The sequence below is a fragment of the Rattus norvegicus genome, chromosome 1, assembly GCF_036323735.1.
Source record: "Rattus norvegicus strain BN/NHsdMcwi chromosome 1, GRCr8, whole genome shotgun sequence".
Classification (NCBI taxonomy): Eukaryota; Metazoa; Chordata; class Mammalia; order Rodentia; family Muridae; genus Rattus; species Rattus norvegicus.
This window is the reverse complement of record NC_086019.1, coordinates 166,135,265-166,160,581: the sequence shown is the minus strand read 5'-3', so window position 1 is coordinate 166,160,581 and position 25,317 is coordinate 166,135,265. Positions and strand designations below refer to the sequence as shown.

Below are 25,317 nucleotides of genomic sequence, written 5' to 3'. Positions count from 1 at the left end.
AGCCAGTTTGTCATTTTCAAAATCTGACTCCTCAAATCCTTCTGTATTTGAAGTCAAACATATTACTTCAATGTCAGGGGTTTGATGTGATAATTGACCAGTCTCATCATTGAGAAATGATTAGATCACAAAGACTCGGACTTACCAATGGACTCTTGCTCTGGTGGATTAATAATATGATGATATTTTGGAGAAGTGGGGCCTAATTGTAGGAAATACTTTGGCATGTGTGGGTAGAGCCTAAGAAGATATACCTTGAACTATGACACTCTGTTCTCTCTGCTTTCTAGTTGCCATGATGTGCTCCTAGAAATGATTAGTCTGCCTAACTCCAAGCCTGGAAACAATGGAACTGACCATATCTAAAAGTTCTCAAACAGTGAGCTACAATAAATCCTTCCTTCTTTCAGTTAGTTTTCCAATATTTTGGCATAACAACCAGAAGCCAGTCATTTCTTTTCCACACTCGTTTCTTCACTAGCCTGTAGTGAGAAAAGAATGTATCTCTTAATCTGTCTTCTTACTACCCTGTCTCCATACCTAGCACAGAGTAGGACACAAACAGATATGTAAGATTAATGAACTGTGTTAAATGCTACTCGTTGGTTCACAGTCTTTAGCACTCATATCACTGCTCTCTGGATAGTCTCCTGCTGTTCTAAATCATTCTGATGATGTGACATCCAAAACTGGACACAAAACTCAGAGGTAGACTACAAAAGTTAGAGACCAGGCTTCTCTGCCTAATGCACACTAAGTCACTACTGAATATTTAGCATGGTCTGGTAGCTTCAACAAACTGCTGGCTTGTGTTGAGCTTGAAATAAGAACCCTTCACATGATGATCTTTTACTCTGGCTCTGCTGACCTGGAACTACAGTAATGGTACAGTCAAAGGTACAATAGTAAGACAGCTCTTTTTTTTTTTTTTAAGAGTTTTCTTTCTCTAGTTCTTATTAACTGGCTCCCATAAACTGTCTTTAAAAATAGACTGGCCACCCTAAGATTTGCTTCTTCCTCCAAAATAAGAATATAAGACCCCAGAAGGTGGGATCTAACTATTTTTGCCTTCTTTCTCACACACCAACAGAAGGCTGAATAAAGATTAACATTCTCTTTCCACAGCAAGACCACATTAAAGACCCAAGGAAACTAGACAGACCATTGGAGGAATCCCTTTCACTCCCAAATAGTTAAATTAGTATTATGCTATCACCAGTCAGCAAATGGAGACCTGTTCTCCTGGGCATCATTCCACCTGACGGGAATTAATTCCTGAAAGGCAACAAGCAGAGGCCTCTCGCCACACAGATTAGCCTAGGCAGCTTTCAGGGATCATTTCAAACAGAGAGACAAGAGCCACAGAAGGTAAGAAAGATTACCTCATCACTTTCTTCCACATCCACATCACCATTGGCATCATCATCCATCAGCTTGTGGATGTTGCGGACGGCCTCAAAGCTGAGCTTCTCATCTTCACTGTGGCACAGGGGCTTGTCAATCCGGCAAAACTCTGTATGGAAAAAACAAAGGACAACATTACTCAGAGCTGCTACTCAGCCTCCACCAGCCTCTTGTGTCAGCAATCTTAGCTTCCAGCTCCTCACTCCTCATAGAAGCATTTTGATCAATTACATATACAGTGACAGAAGTGTATCATCTAACACAGAAGTGTATCATCCGACCTTTACCTGTCTCTTGGAAACTGTGGTTGAGCTTTCCCATACAGAAACAATGCTTTATCATTCTGATAGCTCTCCAGCAGGCAAGTCTAACAGACTAGGCCTACTCTAGGATGCTGACAACAGCACAAAGAACGAACTCACAAGTCAGAGTGGAAAATCAAAGGGACAATATATACAGGGAAAAGGCTGTACTCACTAATAATCAAGGAAATACATTAGTTACATATAATTATTGGTCAAATAAACAAATGTAAATTCATATAATATCTCTGGCACTAGAGCAATTTGAATGTCTAACTAAATGGCATAGTTTTCCTTTTTGTTTACTTTGTCATTAGAAACACATCCATCAACCATCACCCAACTAGGGAAGCCTCTCACATCACTAAAGGTAGGTCCTTTATTGTCCTTCCTGTCCTCCAGTCTAGTCTCTCCAGACTTACCGTCAGTCCTGCTATAGCCTGCCCACAGGCCTCTGAGCCCATCTAGAGACTCAGCCTCTTACTTTGCCACTAAAGGTACAGATAATGCTTTCATAAGTATTATGCAGATTTATAGGCTTTTTAAAATAATGGAATAGTTTACCAGGCACTAGTGAGCAAAGGTTTGAGGCTGGACATTCTAAGGTCATCCAGCACTTTCCCCAAAGACCTATAGCAGCTGCAAGACGGCTGTATTCCTACCCACAGGCTCTGCTGTGTAACCTGAGCAGACAGACAGGTGACCTTCACTGCTGGCATTCCCTAGCAAAGAGGATTAAGGGGATGAGGCTAAGAGAGGACAAAAGTTTGATGTCCAACATAGTGTTAGAATTGTATCCAGAAAACCATGTCAGCCAAAATTTACAAATAACTCCTTCATCTGAGCATTTCCTTGTCCTCCCTGAGACCTTTTCTGTATCTTCCACACAGGCGAGCTTTCACAGTCATCTGGAATACCATGAGAGATCCACTCAGTTATCAATACATTTCTTACTACAATGAAAGAATCCTGAATTGAATACAAACACAAACACCAAAATCCCATCCTTAATCAATTATAAACTACGTGACATTAGACAAGTGATTAAACCACTTCATGTCCCCTTTTCTCACACACAGTTATGTAATAATCTGCTAATGTACCTTTTGTGAGAATTACATTAAACTGTACGTATGGAAGCACCTCTCAGGCTAGGCCTGGCGTTGGCCACGAATGATAACAGAACCTGAAGGCAGAATCAGGAACACTGGGAGTCTTGACTACTTAGGGAAACCAAAGCCAGGCTGGATGATATGAGATCCTGTTGTTACATAAAAAAATTAATTTAAAAATAAATAATAAACTGATATTCAATACATTTTGAGTATTTCTTTCTTCCTTCCCATTCAGCAAGTGAATAATTTCTATCTTCACATAACTGATTTTTCCTGACAGAATTAGAAAAATCAAAGAAGCCTCAGTTCTATCTGAATTAACTAGTCCTATCACTTAAATCATAGCTTTTTAAATTATTGGTTACATAACTGAATGTGGGAGTTGAAAAGCAAAAGGTGGTAAGACAAAAAGGCTTGGAACAAGCAATGACCAAAAATTAATTCAAAATAAAATGCATAATGGATCTGAGGTGTTACCATGCTGTATTGTGCAACTTTACTGCAGCCTTGGTTCTGAACACAGGGCCTGCTGACTTTGCATAGTGCAGGCCATCACACCACACAACATCAAGCAACACTTGCCTGAAAATACCTCAGCTCAGATTTCAGACTTAGGTGGAAAGAAGGGATGAGACAAGGTCTTGCTATAGAGCTTGGCTAACCTGGAACTCATTATATAGACCAGGCTGGTCTCAAACTCAAAAAGATCTGCCTGCCTCTGCCTCCAGAGCGCTGGAATTACAAGTGTAAACCTTATTTTTTGAGACAGTCTGTCACTGAAACTGACGTTCACCAATTCTGCTGGGCTTGGTGGCCAGCCAGCCCCAGGCATCCAATTGTTTCTTCCTCCCTAAGCTGGAATTACAGGTGTGAAGTAAAATTCTGGCTTTGTGCATGTGTATACCTAGAGTTACATAAAATATCTAGCAAAAAGAGGTCACATGTGGGAAGATTTAAGAAGCCTGTTCTAAGTGAATAGACAACAGTCACTCACTGTAAGAATAACAATGACCTGAACTCCCTCCACATTTATTTTCATCTACTAGTAACATTACCACACAGTGCTGCAACTATCTTTTTTTTTAAAAAAAAAAAATGTTTATTTTATGTTTATGAGTACACTGTAGCTGTCTTCAGACACACCAGAAGAGGGCATCGGATCCCATTACAGATGGTTGTGAGCCACCATGTGGTTGCTGGGATTTGAACTCAGGACCTCTGGAAGAGCAGTCGGTGCTCTTAACCACTGAGCCATCTCTCCAGCCCACAACTATCTTTTTAACAGTATGCCGCTGGACTGTGATCACGAATTAAGGTCAGCATGTCCCTAGCAGCAACCAAAATCCAATTTCTTGATAAGATGCTCCATAAAAAACAACCTTTAGGGGTTGGGGATTTAGCTCAGTGGTAGAGCGCTTGCCTAGCAAACTCAAGGCCCTGGGTTCAGTCCCCAGCTCCGGAAAAAAGAAAAAAGAAAAAAAAAAAAAACCTTTAAAGAACGCCTTAATATTAACTCTAGGGGAAACAAAGGAAAAATAAATAGAAGCAAAAGGAAAATCAAGGACCAAATTCTTGAACTTTTAGTCTCAGGATCTCTGTATATGGTCAGAGCCGGGTTTGTTGTTGTTGTTGTTGTTTTGTTTTGTTGTTTTGTTTTGGTTTGGTTTTTTTCTTTTCCTTTCTTTTCTTTTCTTTTCTTTTCTTTTCTTTTCTTTTCGGGGCTGGGGACCGAACCCAGGGCTATCACTGAGCTAAATCCCCAACCCCGTTTTTGTTTTTTAAGACAGGGTTTCTCTGCTTAACAGCCCTGATTGGCCTGGAACTCACTTTGCAAACCAGGCTGGCACTGAACTCACAAAAATCTGCCAGCCTCTGCCTCCCAAGTGCTAGGATTAAAGGTATGCACCACCACATCCAAACATTTTAGTCAAACTTTGTAATCCCAAATAACTGTTTGATATTTATCTGGTGTCTATCAGAGGGCCAGCAAGATAGTTTAGCGGGTAAAACTGCTTGCTGTGTAAGCAAGTTCATTTCCCAGATCTCACAGGGACAGAGAAAACTAAGTTCTGAAAGTTTCACCCTCTGTTCTCTATATGAGTCATGGACATATGCTTGCATGTGTGCACATGCACAAGCACATGCCACACACCATACATATATACAATGATAATAATTAAAATTTTTTAAAGAAACCAGGTGTGGTGGCAATCTTAAACACTTGGGAGGTAGAGGCAGAAGGATCAGCAGTGTAAAAGCAATCTCAGCATATAGGGAACTGAAGGCTACATAAAACTGTCTCAAATCTGAAAGAAGAAAAGAAATAACAGGTAAATTAAAGAGAAAGAAAGAAATATATTAAAACAACTCTTTATATTTACCTATCAGAGAATAGAATGTCCCTAACAAGTTAAGGAAAACAGCATGCGTAATGAAAACTAATTATGTTTTCTGTGCTGGAGAATGCAGCTTAGTAAACAAAGCCTGCAATCTCAGCACTTGGGAGGAAGAAGCAGGAAGATCAGAAGTTCAAGGTCATCCTTAACTACATATTGAATGTAGGCCTGCCTGGATATATGAGACTATAAAACAGTTCTCTGGAAACCTCTTCATGAGAAGGGAGGACTGTTTCACGGTTTCGTATCCACTCACAGTTACAGTGTTGTAAGAGAGCTTTCAGTGCGGCTCAAGCTGGAGAGGGGTGGGGGTTATTTTAATAGCCAAATGAAAACTATGGCTATTCTCTACTTTTGTATCTGAACTTGACACGAGGTCAGGGTTACATTAACACTATCTGTAATGTGAAAACTGAAACTATATGAATAAACCTGTTGTACTCTGTAACACTCATATTCATTGGTCTATCTTGTACTTTGGATGAATCTTTTATACATGCATGGTTTTATACATGCATGGTTTTATACTATGATACACTGCTCATTTGGAAACGTTCAGTTCGAGGTTATGCAGAATATTCAAGCGTGGACATTTGAATTCTATTTAGACAATAACAAAATAATCATAATCATTAATGTTACCACTGATTTAATCAGAAAAGCTGTCAAACACACAGTGACTGATACAAACGTTCAGAAATGTAATTTTCACTTAAGAATTGGGATTTTACAATTGGCAGCAGATATTATCAGTTGTTTTCCTTCAAGTAAAACATTCATTTCATTCAGTTTCAAGAAAATGTCATGTTGGGAACTAATGCTCAAGCCTATAATCATAGAATGCAGGAAGCAAGTGGCTCACCTCCAGTTTCAAGTCAGCCTCAAATTCAAAATTAAGACCTTGTCTTAAAGGGGAAAAAAGCTCACCAGTTAAGAGCACTGTCTGTTCTTCCAGAGGACTGAGGTTTGATTCCCAGCACCCACATGGATACTAAGAACTATTTGTTAACTCCAGTTCCAGGGAATCTGATGCCCTTCTCTGGTGCTTTTCCTTCAGATAACCATCAACCTTCTCCATGAAGCAGAGCCTTATTAAATTATGTCCCTTAAATACGGCATATATTTGCATATATGTATTCATATTAATTTTGCTATTTTCAGGCATACATCTCCTAAAATCCTTGTAATTTTTCAGAATGATAAGGGTATCTTTGTATGCTAATGGCATATACTAATGAAACCTGTAAGCAGCATCGGGATGAAGACTAGTCATGGAAAGGTCAAGCCAGTCTCACTCCTCCACCCTCAGGGGGACTCAGAGTTTGATATGTGGAGCTCACATGATGGAATGAAAGAACTGGCTCTCGCAAGACATAAGCAGTCTCTTACTATTGTTACTATGGCAGAGGAAAGTTCACAGCTCTTTCCCAAATGTCCAAATCTCTTTCTCTCCCAGAGAGTTATATTACTGCTCACTGTTTCATGCTTCAAAGCACTTTATACATAGTTCTAGCATATGAATTTTCATGTTCTGCGTTGTTCACATGCCACATCCAGAAAAGGGCAAGAACCAAGTTTAACTCATTTTATTCCCGAGAGTCCAGTCTGTCATCTCTGCTAACATTCTCCATGTCAAGCACAAAATCAGCAAATGCTGGCTGGCTAACTGAATGAATGGATAAACCCTTGCCCTCAGAAAGAGATCAAAAGTTTAAGACTGACAGCATTAGCCCTGGGAAGACTCTCAGATCTGGCCAAGAACCAGAAGTTTCAGAGATAAAGTTACAGGGGAACTAAAGTGGAGATGGGGTAGGGGAGAGCAGATGAAGGGACTAAATATGAAGACTATGGATACAGATTTAGTGTTGAGAGGGGAAAGGTCCCCAGTGAAACACATAGCAAGTCTAGTCCCAAGGAGAAAGATCAGGTCACTGGGATGTGTACAGTCCAGCCAATTTGAGAGATGTCCCTGCACTTATTAGAACACCATGTCCTCATGTCCAAGAAGAGACCCAGTTCTTCTCAGCAGGAGGCAGGAATTCAGAAGAGCTTTAGAGCCTTTCTTCTGAACAAAACTGGCACTGCCTTCAGTTTTCCAAGCAACACTGACAGTAATAACCCCAGATTCAAAACGCCGACCAAGCTTACTTCTCTCCCAGAGGCCATTTATCAAAAACAGAGTAGTGGCACATGCCTATAATCCCAGCATCCAGGACAGAGAAGTAGGGGGAGCACCACAAGTTCCAGGCCAGCCTACACTACATAGCAAGTTCCAGACTAGCCAAGATTTCAAAAATGATACTCTGTTGTGAGCCACCTGATGTGGGTGCTAAGAACTAAACTTGGATCCTCTACAAGAATAGTAAGCATTGCTAACCTCCTATTTCCCCAGCCCTCCTTCTCGTTATCCTTAGAATAGACAAACTTCAAAGTTCTTGTTTGTGTTTGTTTGTTTGTTTGTGTTTGTTTGTTTGTGTTTCTGGTGCTGGAGAATTAACTAGGGCATTGTGTGGGCTAAGCACCAGCTCTGTTACACAGCTGTATCCCCAGCCCTGTGTGCAAACCTTTTCCCTTAGCATGCTTAAGATTAAGCCACATTCCTCACCAGAGAATAGCTTGTTCTAATTTTCAAGTGGCATTCTATTAAATGTATATACCACAATTTGCTTATCTGCTCAGAAGTCTTTTTTTTTCTGATACAAAGCTACTATAAACACTTGCACATATTTATCTAAATGGAAGATATACTTGAATTCCCCTTGAGTATCTAGAAACAGAAGTGGTTACATGAAAGGAGTATGTTTGACTTTTTACCAACCCCATAGTTAGACCAACACTGAGTGTCAACTAACCTGAATCCCAGGGAACTCCCAGAGACAAGGGCATACATGGGCTGGTCCCAGACCCCCAGCACATATACAGCAGAAGGCTGCCTTGCCTGGCCTCAGTGTAAGAGGGTGAACCTAACTCTGTAGAGACTTGATGCCCCAGGGTTGGGGGTGGGTGCACCCTCTCAGAGGCGAAGGGGTTGGGAAGATGGGGGAAACCTTTGGGCTGTAAATAAATAAAATAATTAACTAATAAAAAAGAAACTTTCAAACTATTTCTAAAGTAGATATATCAGGAGAGGGTATGGTGGATCATACATTTAATTCCAGCCCTTGGGAAGTAGAGACAGGTGGAACTTTTGTTAGTTCAAGGCCAGCCTATTCTACATAGAGAGATCAAAGCGATATAGTGAGCCTGTGTCTCAAGTATATACATATATGTGTACACACACACACACACACACACACACACACACACACACACACACACACACACACGGGGCAGGGAGGGAGGGGGAGAGATGGAGAGGGAGGGAGGGAAGGAGGGGAGGGAGGGAGGGAGGGAGAGAGAGAGAAAGATTGAGAGAAAGAGGCTGTGCTGCATCACACTTCACTCCTCACAGGAACATATACTCTTGTGTACTTAGTGATGGTAACACTCAGTCCAGTTGAAAACTATATTGAATTCTTCATCTATAAAAGACTCTTCATTCTTCTTTAATTTTCAAATCCTAACTCATGCTGTCTTTCTCTACTTAAACATTTTTTTACTTCAAAAATCTTCCCTGTCATACCCTACCTCCCAAACTGCATTAGGGCAACATAATCTGTTCTCAAAGCTAACAGATACTTTTCATTTACCTTTTTCAATTGTAATTACTTGTCTTCTCCACTAAATACTAAGTACCATGGTAGCAGGAATACTGGATGTCTTATTCTTGGCTGATTTCTGGCTTCAAGTCAATACTTAGCACTTAGCAAAGTCTATACCATCAAGGTTAGGCTTAAATAAATATTTGTCAAATGAACAAATGAATCCCCACAAGAAATTATTAAATGAAAATATTAAAACAGAAATGAATAAATATAGTACTTGCTCACAAAAATATTTAAGAAAGAGGAGTTGAACCCTGACCTCAAGCTGTACTACAGCACAATAGTGATAAAAACTGTACAGATAAAAATTGGTACATAGACAGGCAGGTAGATCAATGAAATAGAACTGAAGACCCAGAAATGAACCCACACACCTATAGTCACTTAATCTTTGACAAAGGAGCTAAAACCATCCAGGAAAAAAGATAGCATTTTCAACAAATGGTGCTGGTTCAACTGGAGATCAGCATGTAGAAGAATGCAGATCGATCCATTCTTATCACCCTGTACAAAGTTCAAACCCAAGTGGATCAAGGACCTCCACATCAAACCAGATACACTCAAACTAATAGAAAAAAAGTGGGGAAGAGCCTCAAATACATGGACACTGGGGAAAATTTTCTGAACAGCTTATGCTCTGAGATCAAGAATCGACAAATGGGACCTCATAAAACTGCAAAGCTTCGGGGTTGGGGATTTGGCTCAGTGGTAGAGCGCTTGCCTAGCAAGCGCAAGGCCCTGGGTTCGATCCCCAGCTCCGGAAAAAAAAATAGAAAAAAAAAAAAGAAAAGAAAAAAAAAACTGCAAAGCTTCTGTAAGGCAAAGGACACTGTCATTAGGACAAAACAGCAACCAACAGATTGGGAAAAGATCTTTACCAATCCTACAACAGATAGAGGCCTTATATCCAAAATATACAAAGAACTCAAGAAGTTAGACTCTAGAGAATAAAATAACCCTATTAAAAATGGGGTACAGAGCTAAACAAAGATTCCTATGCCTAGTACTGTAAGTCCAGCTAACAACCCAGGTCTAGGGAGGTTACAGGCTCAAGTTATAAACTTATTGTTGATATTTAACTAAATTGACATATCAGCAAACTGTCTTCTAAATATCTATGCGCATACACATAGACAAAAGCTGTTCCCAGTCTAAATCAGAGAAGCCTCTCCCTATACTGAAGGGCAGTGAGTGCAGAGAATCCGGGCTGCTCAAGATGCAAAGACTGAGTAATGACTGTGGGCCGTCTGCATGCATTTATACCAGATCCTCTAACCTCAGGGAACACAGTGGAAGCAGGTCCAGAATGTTTTTTAAAGCCATAAAATAGTATGAAGGGCTACAAAATGCTATTCTGAAGACTTGGTATAACCATTAGTTCTTAACAACTGTAGTAACCTGCACTGGACCCACATAGGACCCAGTAAGTGAAGGAAAGGAGAGGGGCTCATGAGACACTGTTCTTAGATTCTAAGAAAGGGTGAGCCACTGTCGTCAGTTGTACAGCCATTGCTGAGAGTGCCAGGTTCCAGTAGATAGCTCTAGGCTCACAGCTTCAAAGATGACCCTGGTTAATTTTGGTGAGTCACAAATCTAAACAGACAAGGGAAAGAGATTTGTGAGAAGGAGGTGGGATGATGTACACAGGGCTTGTACAGGGTGGGGGTGAGAGGTGTCAGCATGCAGTATGTCAATCAAAAGAGAGAATCACCATGGTTGTGCCACCTAATAACCAAATCCTTCTAGAGCATAAAAGGAAGCCCCAAACCATGACTCAGGCCCTTGAGTGCTTTCTTACTCGGGTGACCTACTGCTTGCTTACAGAGGATTCTGACCTCCACAGTTGCTTTTGAATGCAGTGTCCTCTAACTACTTTGCAATCTCTTTGTGACTGTATTACAATGCTTTGAAAAAGGCACCAAATATCGGGAAAGATCTAATCCAAACACTGGTCACCAATTTACTCTGATAAAAAGTGGCCAAAAGTTCCTTTCTCACTAGGTTTTAAAAACAAGCTGACAAGTCACTAGTGAAGACTACTTAGTCCTGGCACATTGTGGAAGAGGGAAGAGGACCAAGAACAGAAGAAGACACCTCTAAGAGAAGAGAAGGAAACCTATCCTCCGCTGGGGGGGGGGATCCTCAGTGACTCCTTAGCCTCTACATTGACAGTCTTCCCCTCCTTGGCATTTTCTTCAAACTTTGCTCTCACAAGAAGCTTTCTTTAAAAAGTAAATGGCTAATCCCTGCAAGGAGTCCCTACCAAGCAGGCCATGACCTCAGTGTCATGGGCTCCTTCTCCATTCTAATTGCCTTTGCCTGCTCCTCAGTCTCTCACAGGACTGTAACTACTGCAAGGCAGCCCATTTTCCTGGCTTTTGTCTCTGTATCCTTCCTGACTGAAGTAAAAGTATTTTCCCCAGTTCAGTGCTCACACACTGAAATATCCATTTCAGCTTTTCATTTAACACTTTTTAAAAAATATTTATTTAATTTATATGAGTATACTGTAGCTGTCCTCAGACACACCAGAAGAGGGCATCAGATCTCATTGCAGATGGTTGTGAGCCACCATGTGGTTGCTGGGAACTGAACTCAGGACCTCTGGAAAAGCAGTCAGTGTTCTTAACCACTGAGCCATCTCTCCAGCCCCACATTTAATACTTTTAACCAACAATTTGTTGAAATCAGAACTAGTCAAGCTAGTCAAAGCCACTAGGAAGTCAAAAGAATAAACCCTTTTCTGACTTCCGGGATTTCCTCTAACCTTACCCTCTGAACTCCTGAAATACATTCTGGATTACAGCAATGGCAACTGTGCATCTTTACATTGTAACTTTCATACACATTGACACTACTTCTAAGTATTCATTTTTCTTTCTTTCTCCCCACCCTGTTATTTGCTTTGTTTATGTGTCTGTTTCCTTGAGACAGGGCCATAGGTAGCCTTAGACTCACTATGCATCCCAGACCTGAATCTCATGGCAATTCTCTCTCAGCTCCCTAAGCACGGGGATTACAAGCATCAGCTACTATTAAGCAGGATTATTTTTATCTAAAAAATCAGCAAAGTCCTTTGAAAAGCAGTAACCCTGCATCAGTGTTAGTTGTTCATTTGTCAGTTCTCCATGTTCCTTTACAAGAGCAGCCTTTGATTTTTCCAGTGTTCCCCTGTATCAGCCAAGCACTAGGCAACACAGTTCCTGAGGTAGGAATAACTTAAATTGTATACAGTCTTTGAAGATTTGCTTTTCCCAGCTTTGGGGTACCACATGCCACAGGTCTTTATATGCTACCTATGCCAAGAAAAAAGGCCAGTCTCTGAGGAATTAAATCAACACACTTGTTCAAAAACTACCCCAAGTCTCTGACTTGGAGGCTGACCCAACATTCTTGTGCCCTAGCCAACACTCGTCAGAGTCTGGGATAGCCAAAAACATAATTAAAGACAACTCAAGAGATTTCTGCTGAGAAAAGTTTTATAAAAGTGTTAGGGACCTAAGGACAGGCCCAGATAGGGACTGTGCGAAGTGCTAACAAAACATGTTAACCTATCATTGGGTCTGTAGTGTGTGTGTGTGTGTGTGTGTGTGTGTGTGTGTGTGTGTGTGTGTGTGTCCCCACACCCTAGTGGAATATATACCCCTTCCAGGTTCAGAAATGAGGCTGGTTACAACAACTATCAAGTCTCAATCGCAACAGTACTAAAGGCACAGTGACGAATGCGTCAAAGACATTAATACTGAGGAATCAAGCACACACCACAGCATGGGGTAAAAAAAAATATGGATTCCAGTTTCCATAGCAATAGGAAGATGAACTCAAATCTCCTGGATGTGCTGTTCACTGGCTCTCCAGAGAATACATTACTAAACTCCCAAGAGACCAGAACTAGGAAGAGGTCACATTACTTTTCCATCCCACACAAACTTCTACTGAAACAATAAAAGGTCAATAGACCATCAAACTTCTCCTAGCTGAAGATAGCCAAGAGCGTCTGTTGAAAAGCCTTGTATTCAAAAAAAAAAAAAAAGCCTTGTATTCAAGGTGATAATTCTAAGAAGCAGTTGCAGCTTAAGAGTGACGTTCTTACCATAGCCTCTCTCAGTGAGGACCACCCAGAATGAAGTATGCCTAAGCCTCCTTACAGACCTGTTTTCTCATCCCAAGTCAGAACTGATTTCTGAAGGTTGGACCTCCATCACAAAGGCCATCCCAATCAAGAGAGCTTAGTCAAGGCCTCAGTGCCCTAGACAAACACAAAAGTTCCTCAATGATCTGTTTCAGTTTCTTTCAGACTCATTCCTTACCAATTATTCATAATTTTTCTGAAATTTAAATTTACTAGATTTTGTTCTGCAGAAAAAAATCCTTTGTGGATATACACGCATACACACACACACACACACACACACACACACACACACACACACACACACACAAACCCTACAAGAAACTTGAACAAGATCAGTACAGTCTATCAAAGTCAACATGCTAGTAGTAATATTCTATTACAGTTTTTTCCAAATTGACACTGTGGGAAATTGTAATGTTTTCCAATGATGTTTGATACTACTTAAAACTACATATAAATCTATAATCATTTCAGTGAAAGTCTTATTTTTTCTAAAGATTTAATTTGATTTATGGTTGTATTTATGAGTGTACAGCATGTGTATGCAGGTTCCCAAAGAAGCTAGAGCGGACGTCAGAACCCCTGGAACTGGAGTTATGGATAGCTGTGAAGTGCCTGATACAGATGCTGTGAACCAAACTTAGATCCTCTGAAGAACAGGTGTTCTTAACCTATGAGTCATCTCCCCATCCTGTAAAACACATCTTCATTGATGAAATTCTAAAGTCCTATAGTAGTATTCCAAAGAGTTTGATATAATAATAGTTATTGCATGCCAAGTATGATAGTGAATACCTATAATTCAAAAACCTTCAAAAGCTAAGGCAGGAGGTCTGCTGCAAGTTTAAGGTCAGCTTAAGATACAAGGCTAACCGGATGTAGATCGCTCCTGAGAGACACAGCCAGAATACAGCAAATACAGAGGCGAATGCCAGCAGCAAACCACTGAACTGAGAATAGGACCCCCGTTGAAGGAATCAGAGAAAGAACTGGAAGAGCTTGAAGGGGCTCGAAACCCCATATATACAACAATGCCAAGCAACCAGAGCTTCCAGGGACTAAGCCACTACCTAAAGACTATACATGGACTGACCCTGGACTCTGACCTCATAGGTAGCAATGAATAGCCTAGTAAGATCACCAGTGGAAGGGGAAGCCCTTGGTCCTGCTAAGACTGAACCCCAAGTGAACTAGATTGTTGGGGGGAGGGTGGCAATGGGGGGAGGATGGGGAGGGGAACACCCATAAGGGAGGGGAGGGGGAGGGATTAGGGGGATGTTTGCCCGGAATCCGGGAAAGGGAATAACACTCAAAATGTAAATAAGAAATACTCAAGTTAATAAAAAAAAAAAAAAGATACAAGGCTAACTTCCATCTCAAGACAAAAACAGTCCTTTTAGCATCCACTGGTTGCCTCATGGACATTTTTCAAGGCTCCAAATGCTCAGTAGCTATTATAAAGGTTACATTATTACGCTTCTCTCCTGCCACTCGCATACATCCTAAATTCCCACCATTCCCAATCACTTTCCATTTCATAAATGAGCAAGGTTTACATGCTGGCAAGTTTCTACTCAAATTTCAATATTCTACTCAGGATTTTTCTAATTCCTAGCGACTTCTCAACACTGACCATTAAGATTTGGTTAGAAGTCCCTAGTCTATCTTTATGCTCTTTAAGGCCTTGTGCTTCTATTATAATCTAGAACATTCATTTGAATTCTCTGCCTCTGATTCTATGAGAATCAAACAAACTGATACACACAAAGTACTTCAACTTGAGTCTGATGTATAATAAGCATTTGATTATTACCATGTTCTTTTGTTGTACTTGTCCATCTAACCACTAAAAGGTCTGTGACCATTGAATGAGAATGTCCCCCATAGGCTCATATATTTGAATGTTTGGTGTCTGGTTGGTGGAACTGTTCAAAAAAGTAGGAGGTGTTAGAGATGTGTCCCAGAAGTGGGCTTTGATGTTTCAAAAACCCCTGCCAGGCCGTGTGTGTGTGTGTGTGTGTGTGTGTGTGTGTGTGTGTGTGTGTGTGTGTGTGTGTTTCCCTACACCACCTATTCTTCCTGTTTAATGGATCAGATGTAAGCCCTCGACTGTTGCTATAGCCCCATGCCTTCCTGTCTGCCTGTCACCATGCTCCCCACAATGATGATTATGGACTCACTGATGCTCTAAAACTGTAAGCCAGCACCCAGTTAAATTCTTTCTTTTATAAGTTGCCTTGGTCATGGTGCCTCTTCACAGTAACAAAAATGTAACTAAGACTAAATCAAAGCAAGAACTGGATTTGTATTCATCTCTACTTAAGCACATAGTAGATGATAAATGACTTTGAAATTAAGGGAGCTAAGACTGGAATAAGTAAATGGAATCTAAATCAAAGTTAAAAGTGGGGATTTAGAGAACAGAGCACTGTTGCTAAAAACAGGAACTAGAATAGGTTGGAGCTAAGAATAAAATAAACACTTCTGGAAAATAAACACAAGAAATCCCTGTTACAGATTGGGAATTTGGATATATAAGAAAAAATGAGAATGCTAATTTTTTTAAAAGATTTATTTTATTTATTCCATGTATGTAAGTACACTGTTGCTGTCTTCAGACACACCTGAAGGGGACATCGTATCCCATTATGGATGGTTGTGAGCCACCATGTGGTTGCTAGGATTTGAACTCAGGACTTCTGGAAGACCAGTCAGTGCTCTTAACCACTGAGCCATCTCTCCAGCCCCGAGAATGCTAATTTTTATAATCTACACCGACTCAAGTCAAACCAGGCATGGAAACTCACACTTATAATCCCAGCACATGGGAAGATAGGGGAGGAGAATTGCTGTGAGTTTGAGGCTAGCCTGCATTATACATGAGTTCTGGGCCAGCCTGAACTAAATTAACTCAAGCCATTCTTTTTTTTTTTTTTTTTACATTTTATTTATTTTTTTTTTATTAACTTGAGTATTTCTTATATACATTTCAAGTGTTATTCCCTTTCCCGGTAACCGGGCAAACATCCCCCTCCCCCCTCCCCTTCCTTATGGGTGTTCCCCTCCCGACCCTCCCCCCATTGCCGCCCTCCCCCCACCAGTCTAGTTCACTGGGGGTTCAGTCTTAGCAGGACCCAGGGCTTCCCCTTCCACTGGTGCTCTTACTAGGATATTCATTAACTCAAGCCATTCTTAATTATACTATAGGATTCTTTCATTTGTCGTACTAGACCAAATAGTTGCTTAACTTTTTTGGAGGAACTATTTTTTGTAGCTTTAAAATATAAAACAATTTTCTATTTAAGATTATGCAAGCAAATCACATAGTCCATGGATAAAAGTAAAATTAGCTGTCTTGGGTTTTCTTTTAACTTTGTCTTATTTTGTTTTTTCAGACAGGTCTCACTATGTAGCTCTACCTGGCCTGGAACTCTTATGTAGATCAGACTGGCTTCAAACTCAGAGATCTGCCTGACAATTAGCTTGCTCTTTTATTTTTAATATTTATTTTTATTTTATGAATATTTTGTCTGAATGTATATATGTGTATCATGCATGTGCCTAATGTTCGTGGCAGTCAGAGTGTCAGAACACTGGAACTGGAGTTATATATGGTTGTGAGTTCCCATGTGGATGCTGAAAATATCTGAGTCCTTTGGAAGAACAGAAAACACTATTAACCACTGAGGTCAACAACTCTTAGGTTCTCTTCTTGAGACTCAGTTTCTCTTAAAAATTGAAAAGAGCTAAGGATGTACTTAAGTGAAAAAGAGACACCAGGTCCTGGGTTAGCTCCCACTATTGCAAATAAATATATATTTTAACTATAGAAGGCTAAGGCAGAAGAATGGTGAACTGCTTTAAAATTTTTTCCTTTATTTTATGTATAAATGCTTGTCTACATGTATATGTGTGCACCAATACATACCTAGTGCCCATGGAGGCCAGAAGAAAAAGTCAAACCCCTTGAAACTAGAGTTACAGATGACTGCAAACCACGTGGATGCTGGGATTGAACCTGGGTCCTCTACAAGAGCATCTAGTGCTCTTAACTGTTGAACCATCTCTCCAGACTTAATTTTTTCTTGACACACTATTATGTTTTACCTTAAAATTATTTACTATTGAACCATTGATGAACTGTTTAATGGACTACAGTCTAACTAACATCTCTAAAACAAAATAATTACAAAGTTTGCTAGAATCAATGGGGGAAAGCCTAGGCTAGACAGCACATACCTACAATTTGGGGAGCTGAAATAGGATTGTCATGAGTTCCAGCGTAGGCTCTAGACTACATATAGAAACCCACGGGGTTGGGGATTTAGCTCAGTGGTAGAGTGCTTACCTAGCAAGCGCAAGGCCCTGGGTTCAGTCCCCAGCTCCGGAAAAAAGAAAAGAAAAAAAAAAAGAAAAAGAAACCCATGCCAGCCAGGGCTAAACAACTCTGCAGTCTACAATGGTTATCTGCCTGCATGATATGCTGGTGCAAGAGTGGCACAAATGCTGTAGGAGAAACCAACCACTATCTGATTGGATTTAAGGTTTACTCCATGAGATGGAACCCATGCCTGACACTGCTCAAATGGATAAGAACTTGAGACTACACAGGCCATGATCCTAGGGCAAACACTACTGTTCTGCTAAAGGAACATCATAATTAAATGACTTGTAATGATATTCTGCTAGGCCCATAGATCAGTGTCTTACTCAGGCACCATCAGAGGATCTTCCTCCTGCAGTACATAGGAACCCACAAATGGACGATGTGCAGAGAGTGAGAGACCTAAATAGGATGGCTACACCAAACTTTTGGGGATTGAAGATCCCTTCTTATGGGTTGCCTAAGACCATTGGAAAACAAACATTTACAATACAATTTGTAACAGAAGCAAAATTAGTTATGAAGTAGTATGAAAACAGTTTTATGGTTGGAGATCACCATAACGTGAAGAACACGTTAAAAAGGATCTTAGCATTAGCAAGGTTGCAAACCTCTGTTCTAGAGTATGGGCTCTAGCCAGGAGTAGTGCTACCTGCCTATGCTAAGAATGCAGAGACAGGAGGATCATGAGTTCAAGGCCGGTTTGGAAATACACAATGAGTTCATGCCAGTCAGGGTGCTTAGACCTTGTCCTCAATACACAAAACACAAGGCACTCTCAAACATACTAGAGTAATAAGTATGCAAAACAAGACAAACTTTATTCAAAAGTGTATGGGAAATTGGAAATATGACCCAATTGGCAGAGTGCTTGCCTAGCATACTGGGTGGTGGCACAGGTCTATCATCCCAGCACTAGGAAAAGGAAGCAAGAGAATCAGATCATCTTCACCTCCATGGCACATATAAGACTTGCTGGCCTATATAAGACCCTATGCAAAAAAAGCCCTATAGATTATCATAACAGAAATTTATTAAGTTAGCCGTGGTAATACCCATCTGAATCCCAGCATTCAGGAAATTGAGGCAGAAAGTTCTGGAGTTTCAAGGACAGTCTTGGCTACATAAGACCCCCCCTTTAAAAGCAGAAACAATAAATAATGATTATTATTTAATTGTATTTTTGTAATTAGACCCCTTTAGTTCAGGGACCACATCCATTACACCCTTGTACCCACAAGTTGACAAACTGGTAAAGATTTCTTGAATAAGAGTTTATGCATTTGAATACTAGATTGGCCGTATTCAGTAGTAATTTTAGGACCATGACCACGAGATCTGTCTAAATCTTAGTTTATCTGTTAAGTGAAGTCATAATCTTCGTCTTGGGGGCTGGGTGAGAAACAAAGGTGTATAATGTGCCAGGCAGTGTGTTCATGTCACTCCGCTGCACACCAGACTGCTGTGTAACAGAAGGGACCAGTAATCCACTGTCACTGGACTACACACAGTGAGCTGATGAACCCGGAGATACTTGTGAGATGGTGTTTTCTGAGTATTTAGTCTATGACAGAAGAAGGAAACAGTTATACTGGGATTACCTTTAACACTTTTGTCCTGCCTGCCTTTCTCTTTCTACTTCCTCCTCCTCTCTCTCTTCTCTTCTCCCCCCTCTTCCTGTTTTTCTCTTTTCACTTTCAATAGTTCATGTAGAGCAGCCTGGTTTCAAACTTGCTATAGAGCTGACGATGGCCTTCATCCTCTTCCCTCTACTCCCGAATCCTGGGATTGCAGGCCTACACCACCAATGCCCAGCAAGGTTTTAGCCTTTGGTATCTGCATGCCTTGTTTGTTCTTGCTTGGGTTCTGAGTTCCTAAAATAGCTACAATGTTTGTTTGTTTATTTATTTATTTCCTCTTACTTTTCCAAGTGTCTTAAACGAGAGTGACTTCACTAGACTCCTTTAGGCTGACTCTGCTTGGTCCTTGCCATCCTTTGTTAGCTGCTAACATATTCTGCTTGTAATTTAGTTTCCTGACCTGCTGTACCTTTTCCAGGCATTTTTGGTGATTGTTCCCGGCTATTTTTTTCTCTGAGCAGTGGGAAGCATGCTGCTGAGATCCCAGTACTGGCTGTGCCACTGTCTGAATACATAGCCTTGGGTAAGATTTGTTCTCTCTAGTCTTAGATTTCTCATCTTTAAAATGAAGAATCTTAACTAAATCAGTGGTTTCTAAGTGTCCATAAATTCTGTGTTTGAGTTTAAGCTAATTACTCTTCGTTTCCTTATCAGTAAAACAAGTAGGTTGGCCTAGGTAGAAACCAAATCTAGCCTAAATATACTCTCATTCTTAATGGTTTGTTGCCCCCCCCCCCGCCCCTTCTGGAGGTTTCTGACAGTTAACAGCATGGACAGGAAACCCTTGAACACTTCTAACTTGGCAAAGTTTCCTGCTCCCTCTGAACCTCGTCCCAGCCCATTTCCTGTGTTTACAGCCATTGGGTTTGTACTTAGTGACAGTTCTGGCAGGTCATACTTCACTGGCGTCTCCACAACTTGTTACAAGGTAGAACAAAATGCGTGCCAATTTAGGAACCAAGAGGAAGGGTTTCAGTTTCAGCTGTGTGACCTCCTCTGTCACACTTCACTTCTTCATCTGAAAAGATGGAAAGTTTAACTGGGTTTTTCCCCCTTTTTGGCCCTGGTATTGTAAGGTAAGAGAATTTGTCTTTCTACCCTCTTGGAATGCCCTCTGGTTAGCTTGTTTCTTCCAGTCTCCATCTTGGAAAGAACTGACAGGCTCCGTTTGCATTATGTATACTGAACACTGCAAAAGGAAGAAAGCAAACCAAATAGCCAGGTGTCCAGCACTCAGAGGAGGGTGGAGTTCTCTGAGTTCCAGGCCAGCCTAGTCTACATAGGGAGTTCCACACTACAGGATACATACTGAGACTCTATTCAAGTAAAAAGGAGAAAGAAGCAGCAGCAGGCTGGGCCGTTACCAAACAGCTTTATAAGAATGGCAGCAGAGAAGACTTAAGGTGGAGAGCTGTCATTTCAGAATTGCTTCAAATTAACTCTGGTTAGTAACTACATAGACACCAGGATACAATCATTCTTGTCAAGATTCTGAAGACAGGGCCTTTAACCCCAGTACTTGCTGGTCAGGGGCAGGCAGATCTCAGTGAATCTAACACCAACCTGGTCTACATATTGACTTCTAGAATACACAAAGAGACCCTGTATCAAAATAAAAAGGGGAACAGGACTCTATAGATAGTCCAATGGCCCAACAGCCCAGTTCCATCCCTGCTTCCAGCATCTGTACCGTCAGTAATTTAGGTATTCAGATTGAGTCTCAAGGAGATATATAGAAATGCTCAACACCATTCCTGATTCTGTCTTCCTTTCTTCTTTCTTCAATGCATGTCTGTGTATGTCTGTGTCCATGTGTGGTGTGTGGGGTATGGGTGGGTGTGTGTGTGTGTGTGTGTGTGTGTGTGTGTGTGTGTGTGTTACTACGTGCACATCCTGTACATCCATGCAGAGGCCAAAGAAAAATCTCTGGTTTCTTCTATTGTTCTCCACCTTATTTCTGAAGACAGGGTATTTCACCCAGCCTGACATTTGCTGTTTGGCTAGGTTGGCCAGTCAGGGAGCTCTTAGGACACATGTGTCTCTGTTCTTCTCCTTCAATGCAGGCAGTCACCCATGCCCAGCTGTTACATGGATGCTAGGTATTCAGATTCAGGTCCTCTTGCTTCCTTAGCAAGTGTTCTTACACACTGAGTCATCTCCTTGGCCCTCTCCTTTCTCTCTTATATACAGTTACAATGTACTTAACTCTGTTCTTACAAATGATGCTCTGTCCTAGAGCATGAACAAGTCATCTTGTTCACAGGACAAAATTTGGTTACAGCCAGAAAAACCCTTATGAAATCTTATCTAAGCCAGCCTAAAGGGTTCTAACCTCATGAGGGATAGGGCCTGAAGTAACTAAAGGTTTTCCAAGTAGTAATAGAATTTCCCTGGATTTGCAGAGCCAGAAAGTCTTAGATATAAGAAACATTCAGAAACAACAGTTGATAGCCGCAACACCATACCTACACTAAAGCCTACCAGAAGGGCTTTTCTACACATTTAACCATGGAGGCATGATTTTAAAACCATTGTCATAGCTGGGCACAGTGGAATATATCTGTAGTCTCAGTTACACCATAAAGATTAAGCTTTAGAATTATTTGAGCCCAGAGATTTAAAGCTAGCATGGACAACATAGTGAGACCTATTTCACAGAATATACTAGGAATCAAACTCAGAACCCTGTGCATGCTAGGAAGAACTCTACAACAGCCCTTGGGTTTTAGAGAAAAGATTTCCTTGTATAGTTTATGCTAATCTTGAATTTATGATGAACCCCAGGCTAGCCCTGAATTTTCAAATTTCCTCCTAAATTCTGGGATAACAAGCATAGGTCACTATGCTTATCTAAAATTTGTTTTATTACTTTTGATTTGGATTTTTTTTTTGAGACAGGACTTTATGAAGTCCAGGCTGTCTTCTAACTCTTGGTCTTTCCACACTCATGTTCCTGTGCTAGGATCAAAGGTATCTGCCACCAAAGCCAGTGTTTGTCTTTTGTTTGTTACAGTATTGGGAATTTGAACCCAAGCCCTCAGGCATGCTAGGCAAATATTCTACTGATAAGATACATCACCAGCCTTGAGTCTTCATCTTTTAAAAAGGAAAAAGAGAAAAAAAGAGAGAAATCCTTGCCTAAGATAGGCAGTGCTGGCACACACCTTTAATCCCAGCACTCAGGAGGCAGAGGCAGGCAGATCTCTGAGACTGGGGCTAGCCTGGTCTACAGAGTGAGTTCCAGAACTGCCCGGGTTACACAGAGAAACCCTGTCTCAAAGTAAAAAAGAAGGAAGGAAGGAATCCTTGCCCAAATACACGTCTTTTAAATACAGTCCAAACTTTTCCCCCTTCGCTTTATTCCCACTGCATCCTGCATGTGCCTACAGGTTGACTTTTGATTGAAAGCTTGTTGTTCTCTTCCTTCTCCCCTCAAAACATTAGTCAGCCTTTCAGATCCAGGTCCTCCTTGCACAAGGAGTGAGGTAAATAGATTCCAATAGTTTTCTGCCAACCACACATCAGTCACTGTAATTTAACTTTTATGCTCCTGTAATTGTCATCTCCAAGATTTACTGCTTTCATTTGCTAAACTAAGCCTAATCATAGGCCTAGAATGTTGTCAGTCTCAGAGACTTACTGCTGAATACACTGACCCTTCGTAGTTCTTTCTGAGCTCTGGCTAGCTGGTTCAACTCAGCTGTTCTGACTCAAACACCTCTCCAGGCTGACTGACTGGATCTGACTTCTCTCTCTCCTCTGACTAACTTTAGCAATCTGTTCTAATCTTCTGGCTCCTTCTTACTCTCTGGCTTCTTCTATCTTCACCCATGTCTAGTTCTGCAACCTGTTTCTGTACGACTGTCCCAGTAAAACCGCCTCTTTCGCTTTCCTTCTCTCTCTGCCCTGACTCTCAAGTAGCTTCCCTTTCCTTTCTCTTTTTCCATATTATCTCATTTAATTTTCTCAGTCTATGGTATCACTATTCTTGTCCCTATTTTGACAAAGAAAAAAAAGCAAGGGACATTAAAATGGCTCCTTAGACACAGCCAGAATACAGCAAACACAGAGGTGAATGCCAGCAGCAAACCACTGAACTGAGAATAGGACCCCCGTTGAAGGAATCAGAGAAAGAACTGGAAGAGCTTGAAGGGGCTCGAGACCCCATATGTACAACAATGCCAAGCAACCAGAGCTTCCAGGGACTAAGCCACTACCTAAGGACTATACATGGACTGACCCTGGACTCTGACCTCATAGGTAGCAATGAATATCCTAGTAAGAGCACCAGTGGAAAGGGGAAGCCCTGGGTCCTGCTAAGACTGAACCCCCAGTGAACGTGATTGTTGGGGGGAGGGCGGCAATGGGGGGAGGGTGGGGAGGGGAACACCCATAAAGAAAGGGAGGGAGAGGGATTAGGGGGATGATTGCCCAGAAACCGGGAAAGGGAATAACACTCAAAATGTAAATAAGAAATACTCAAGTTAAAAAAAATAATAATAATTAGACCCTGACTCCAGGCAAGATAGTCAGCAATGGACTAGGATTTCAGACTGATCAATTCCTGCAGAGTTTACTCCCATTAACCCCACTTTCTATAGCTATTGCTTTGATCACCTCAAGTCACACTGGCCCAGTTTTAGTTCTTAGTTTATCAAGCAATACGGAGGCTGGCCTTGTAACCTCTTACCAATGGATGATTTCTCCACGAATGCACTTATCTCACTCCTTCACAACTACCTTTCAACTAATGTCTTCTCAGGGGAACTTTCCCTTACACTCCAAATTAGGCAACATTTCCCTTCATACACCCTCACCACCCCATATTTTTTCCTTCCTTCAAATAACTAAATAGCATGATTAAATAACAATTTATGTGATTATGAATTCAATATGTATTTCTCTAGACATTCTTAGGTCACCCAATATATGTCAGATGATTCAAACATGTAAAAGCACTGTGTGTGTTGATATTCTTTCTTGTTCCAGTGAATGTTTTTGAAAGTTTTTTTAAGGCAACATTTTGCCTAATGTGGGCTCATTGTAGAGATAGTCATGTCTACAGGACTTGGCACTGAATGTCATCAACCAAGATTTGTCAATAAGGAGCTCTGCACCATAAAAAAAAATGGCTCCTCAGGTAAAAGTGGTTAGTATGAGAGCCTAATAACCAGAGCTCAATCCTCAAGAGTGCACATTATACCCATAAATCAATGCATCTCTCAACCCTCATCCGAGAGGCTTCTGTTAGCAGAAGATGCTGATTAACACAAAGACCCACAACTAGCCAGGGATGGTAAGAGAGTAAGAGACCTCAACATGGGGAACCCTCAATGGATATGTGTACTGTGCCCCTCCAACAAAGAATTAGGGAATCATTGCAGAAGAGGAGTAGAAAGAGTGTAAGAGCAGCAGGTGACAATTGGGAACTGTATTCTCAACACACCAGGGCAGCTGCTCATATGAACTCACAACAGTTGTGAATGCATACACAAAACCTGTGCAAGTCTAAGCCATACCAAATCCCAGTATGCAGATGACAACAACTCCACTCCTGTTCATGGACCTACTGGCAATTGCTAGCAACTGGGAAAGGGAGAAACAGTTTTGTCTAAGAGTGTAACCCTTGGTAAGTCAACTGTGCTCAACTAGAAGACCATGCACACATCCAAGAATATTTAGTCTTGGTCTTAAAGGGTTTTTTAAAAAGGATACAAACTTTGGTAGAAAGAAAATGGTGCTGGAACTGGGAAGATATGGTAGAGAACGGGTAAATATGAGCCAAACATACTGTGTACGAAACTCTCAAAGAACTAATAAAATTTGAGGGAAAAAACATTGGCTGGTATGGCAAAATCTACATTTTAGCAATCCTATGGGGAGATAGGTCGGAGGGATAAGAGACTTGCCCAGAAGCTAGCAGGCTAATCAATCTGGAATACACAGTACAACACAACAGAGACAACAGAAGAAAACCTGACTCAAAAAGTGGGAAGAACTGACTGCCAAAAGCTGTTCTCTGACTTCCACAAATATGCCTGTATTCACACAAATGTGTGCATATAATAATAAATACAATTTTTTAAATTAACTATTTTTATTTCATGTGCATTGATGTTTGCCTGCATGTATGTCTATGTGAGGGTATGAATTACAGCTGAGCTGTACAGTTGCATCTGACCAGAAGCTGCCATGTGTGTGCTAGGAATTGAACCTGAGTCCTCTGAAAGAGCAGCC

At 41.0% G+C, this 25,317-nt stretch overlaps 1 protein-coding gene across 8 annotated transcripts in view; it reads right to left on the bottom strand.

Moving 5' to 3' along the window:
- Stim1 (stromal interaction molecule 1) overlaps nt 1-25,317 on the bottom strand; it is a 163,284-nt gene that overhangs the window by 70,152 nt on the left and 67,815 nt on the right. For all 8 annotated transcript variants that reach the window (XM_063267236.1, XM_063267232.1, XM_063267252.1 and 5 more), the window contains one exon: nt 1,383-1,513. In XM_063267236.1, the coding sequence (XP_063123306.1) occupies nt 1,383-1,513 (131 nt within the window). The remainder of the gene's footprint in view (nt 1-1,382; nt 1,514-25,317) is intronic.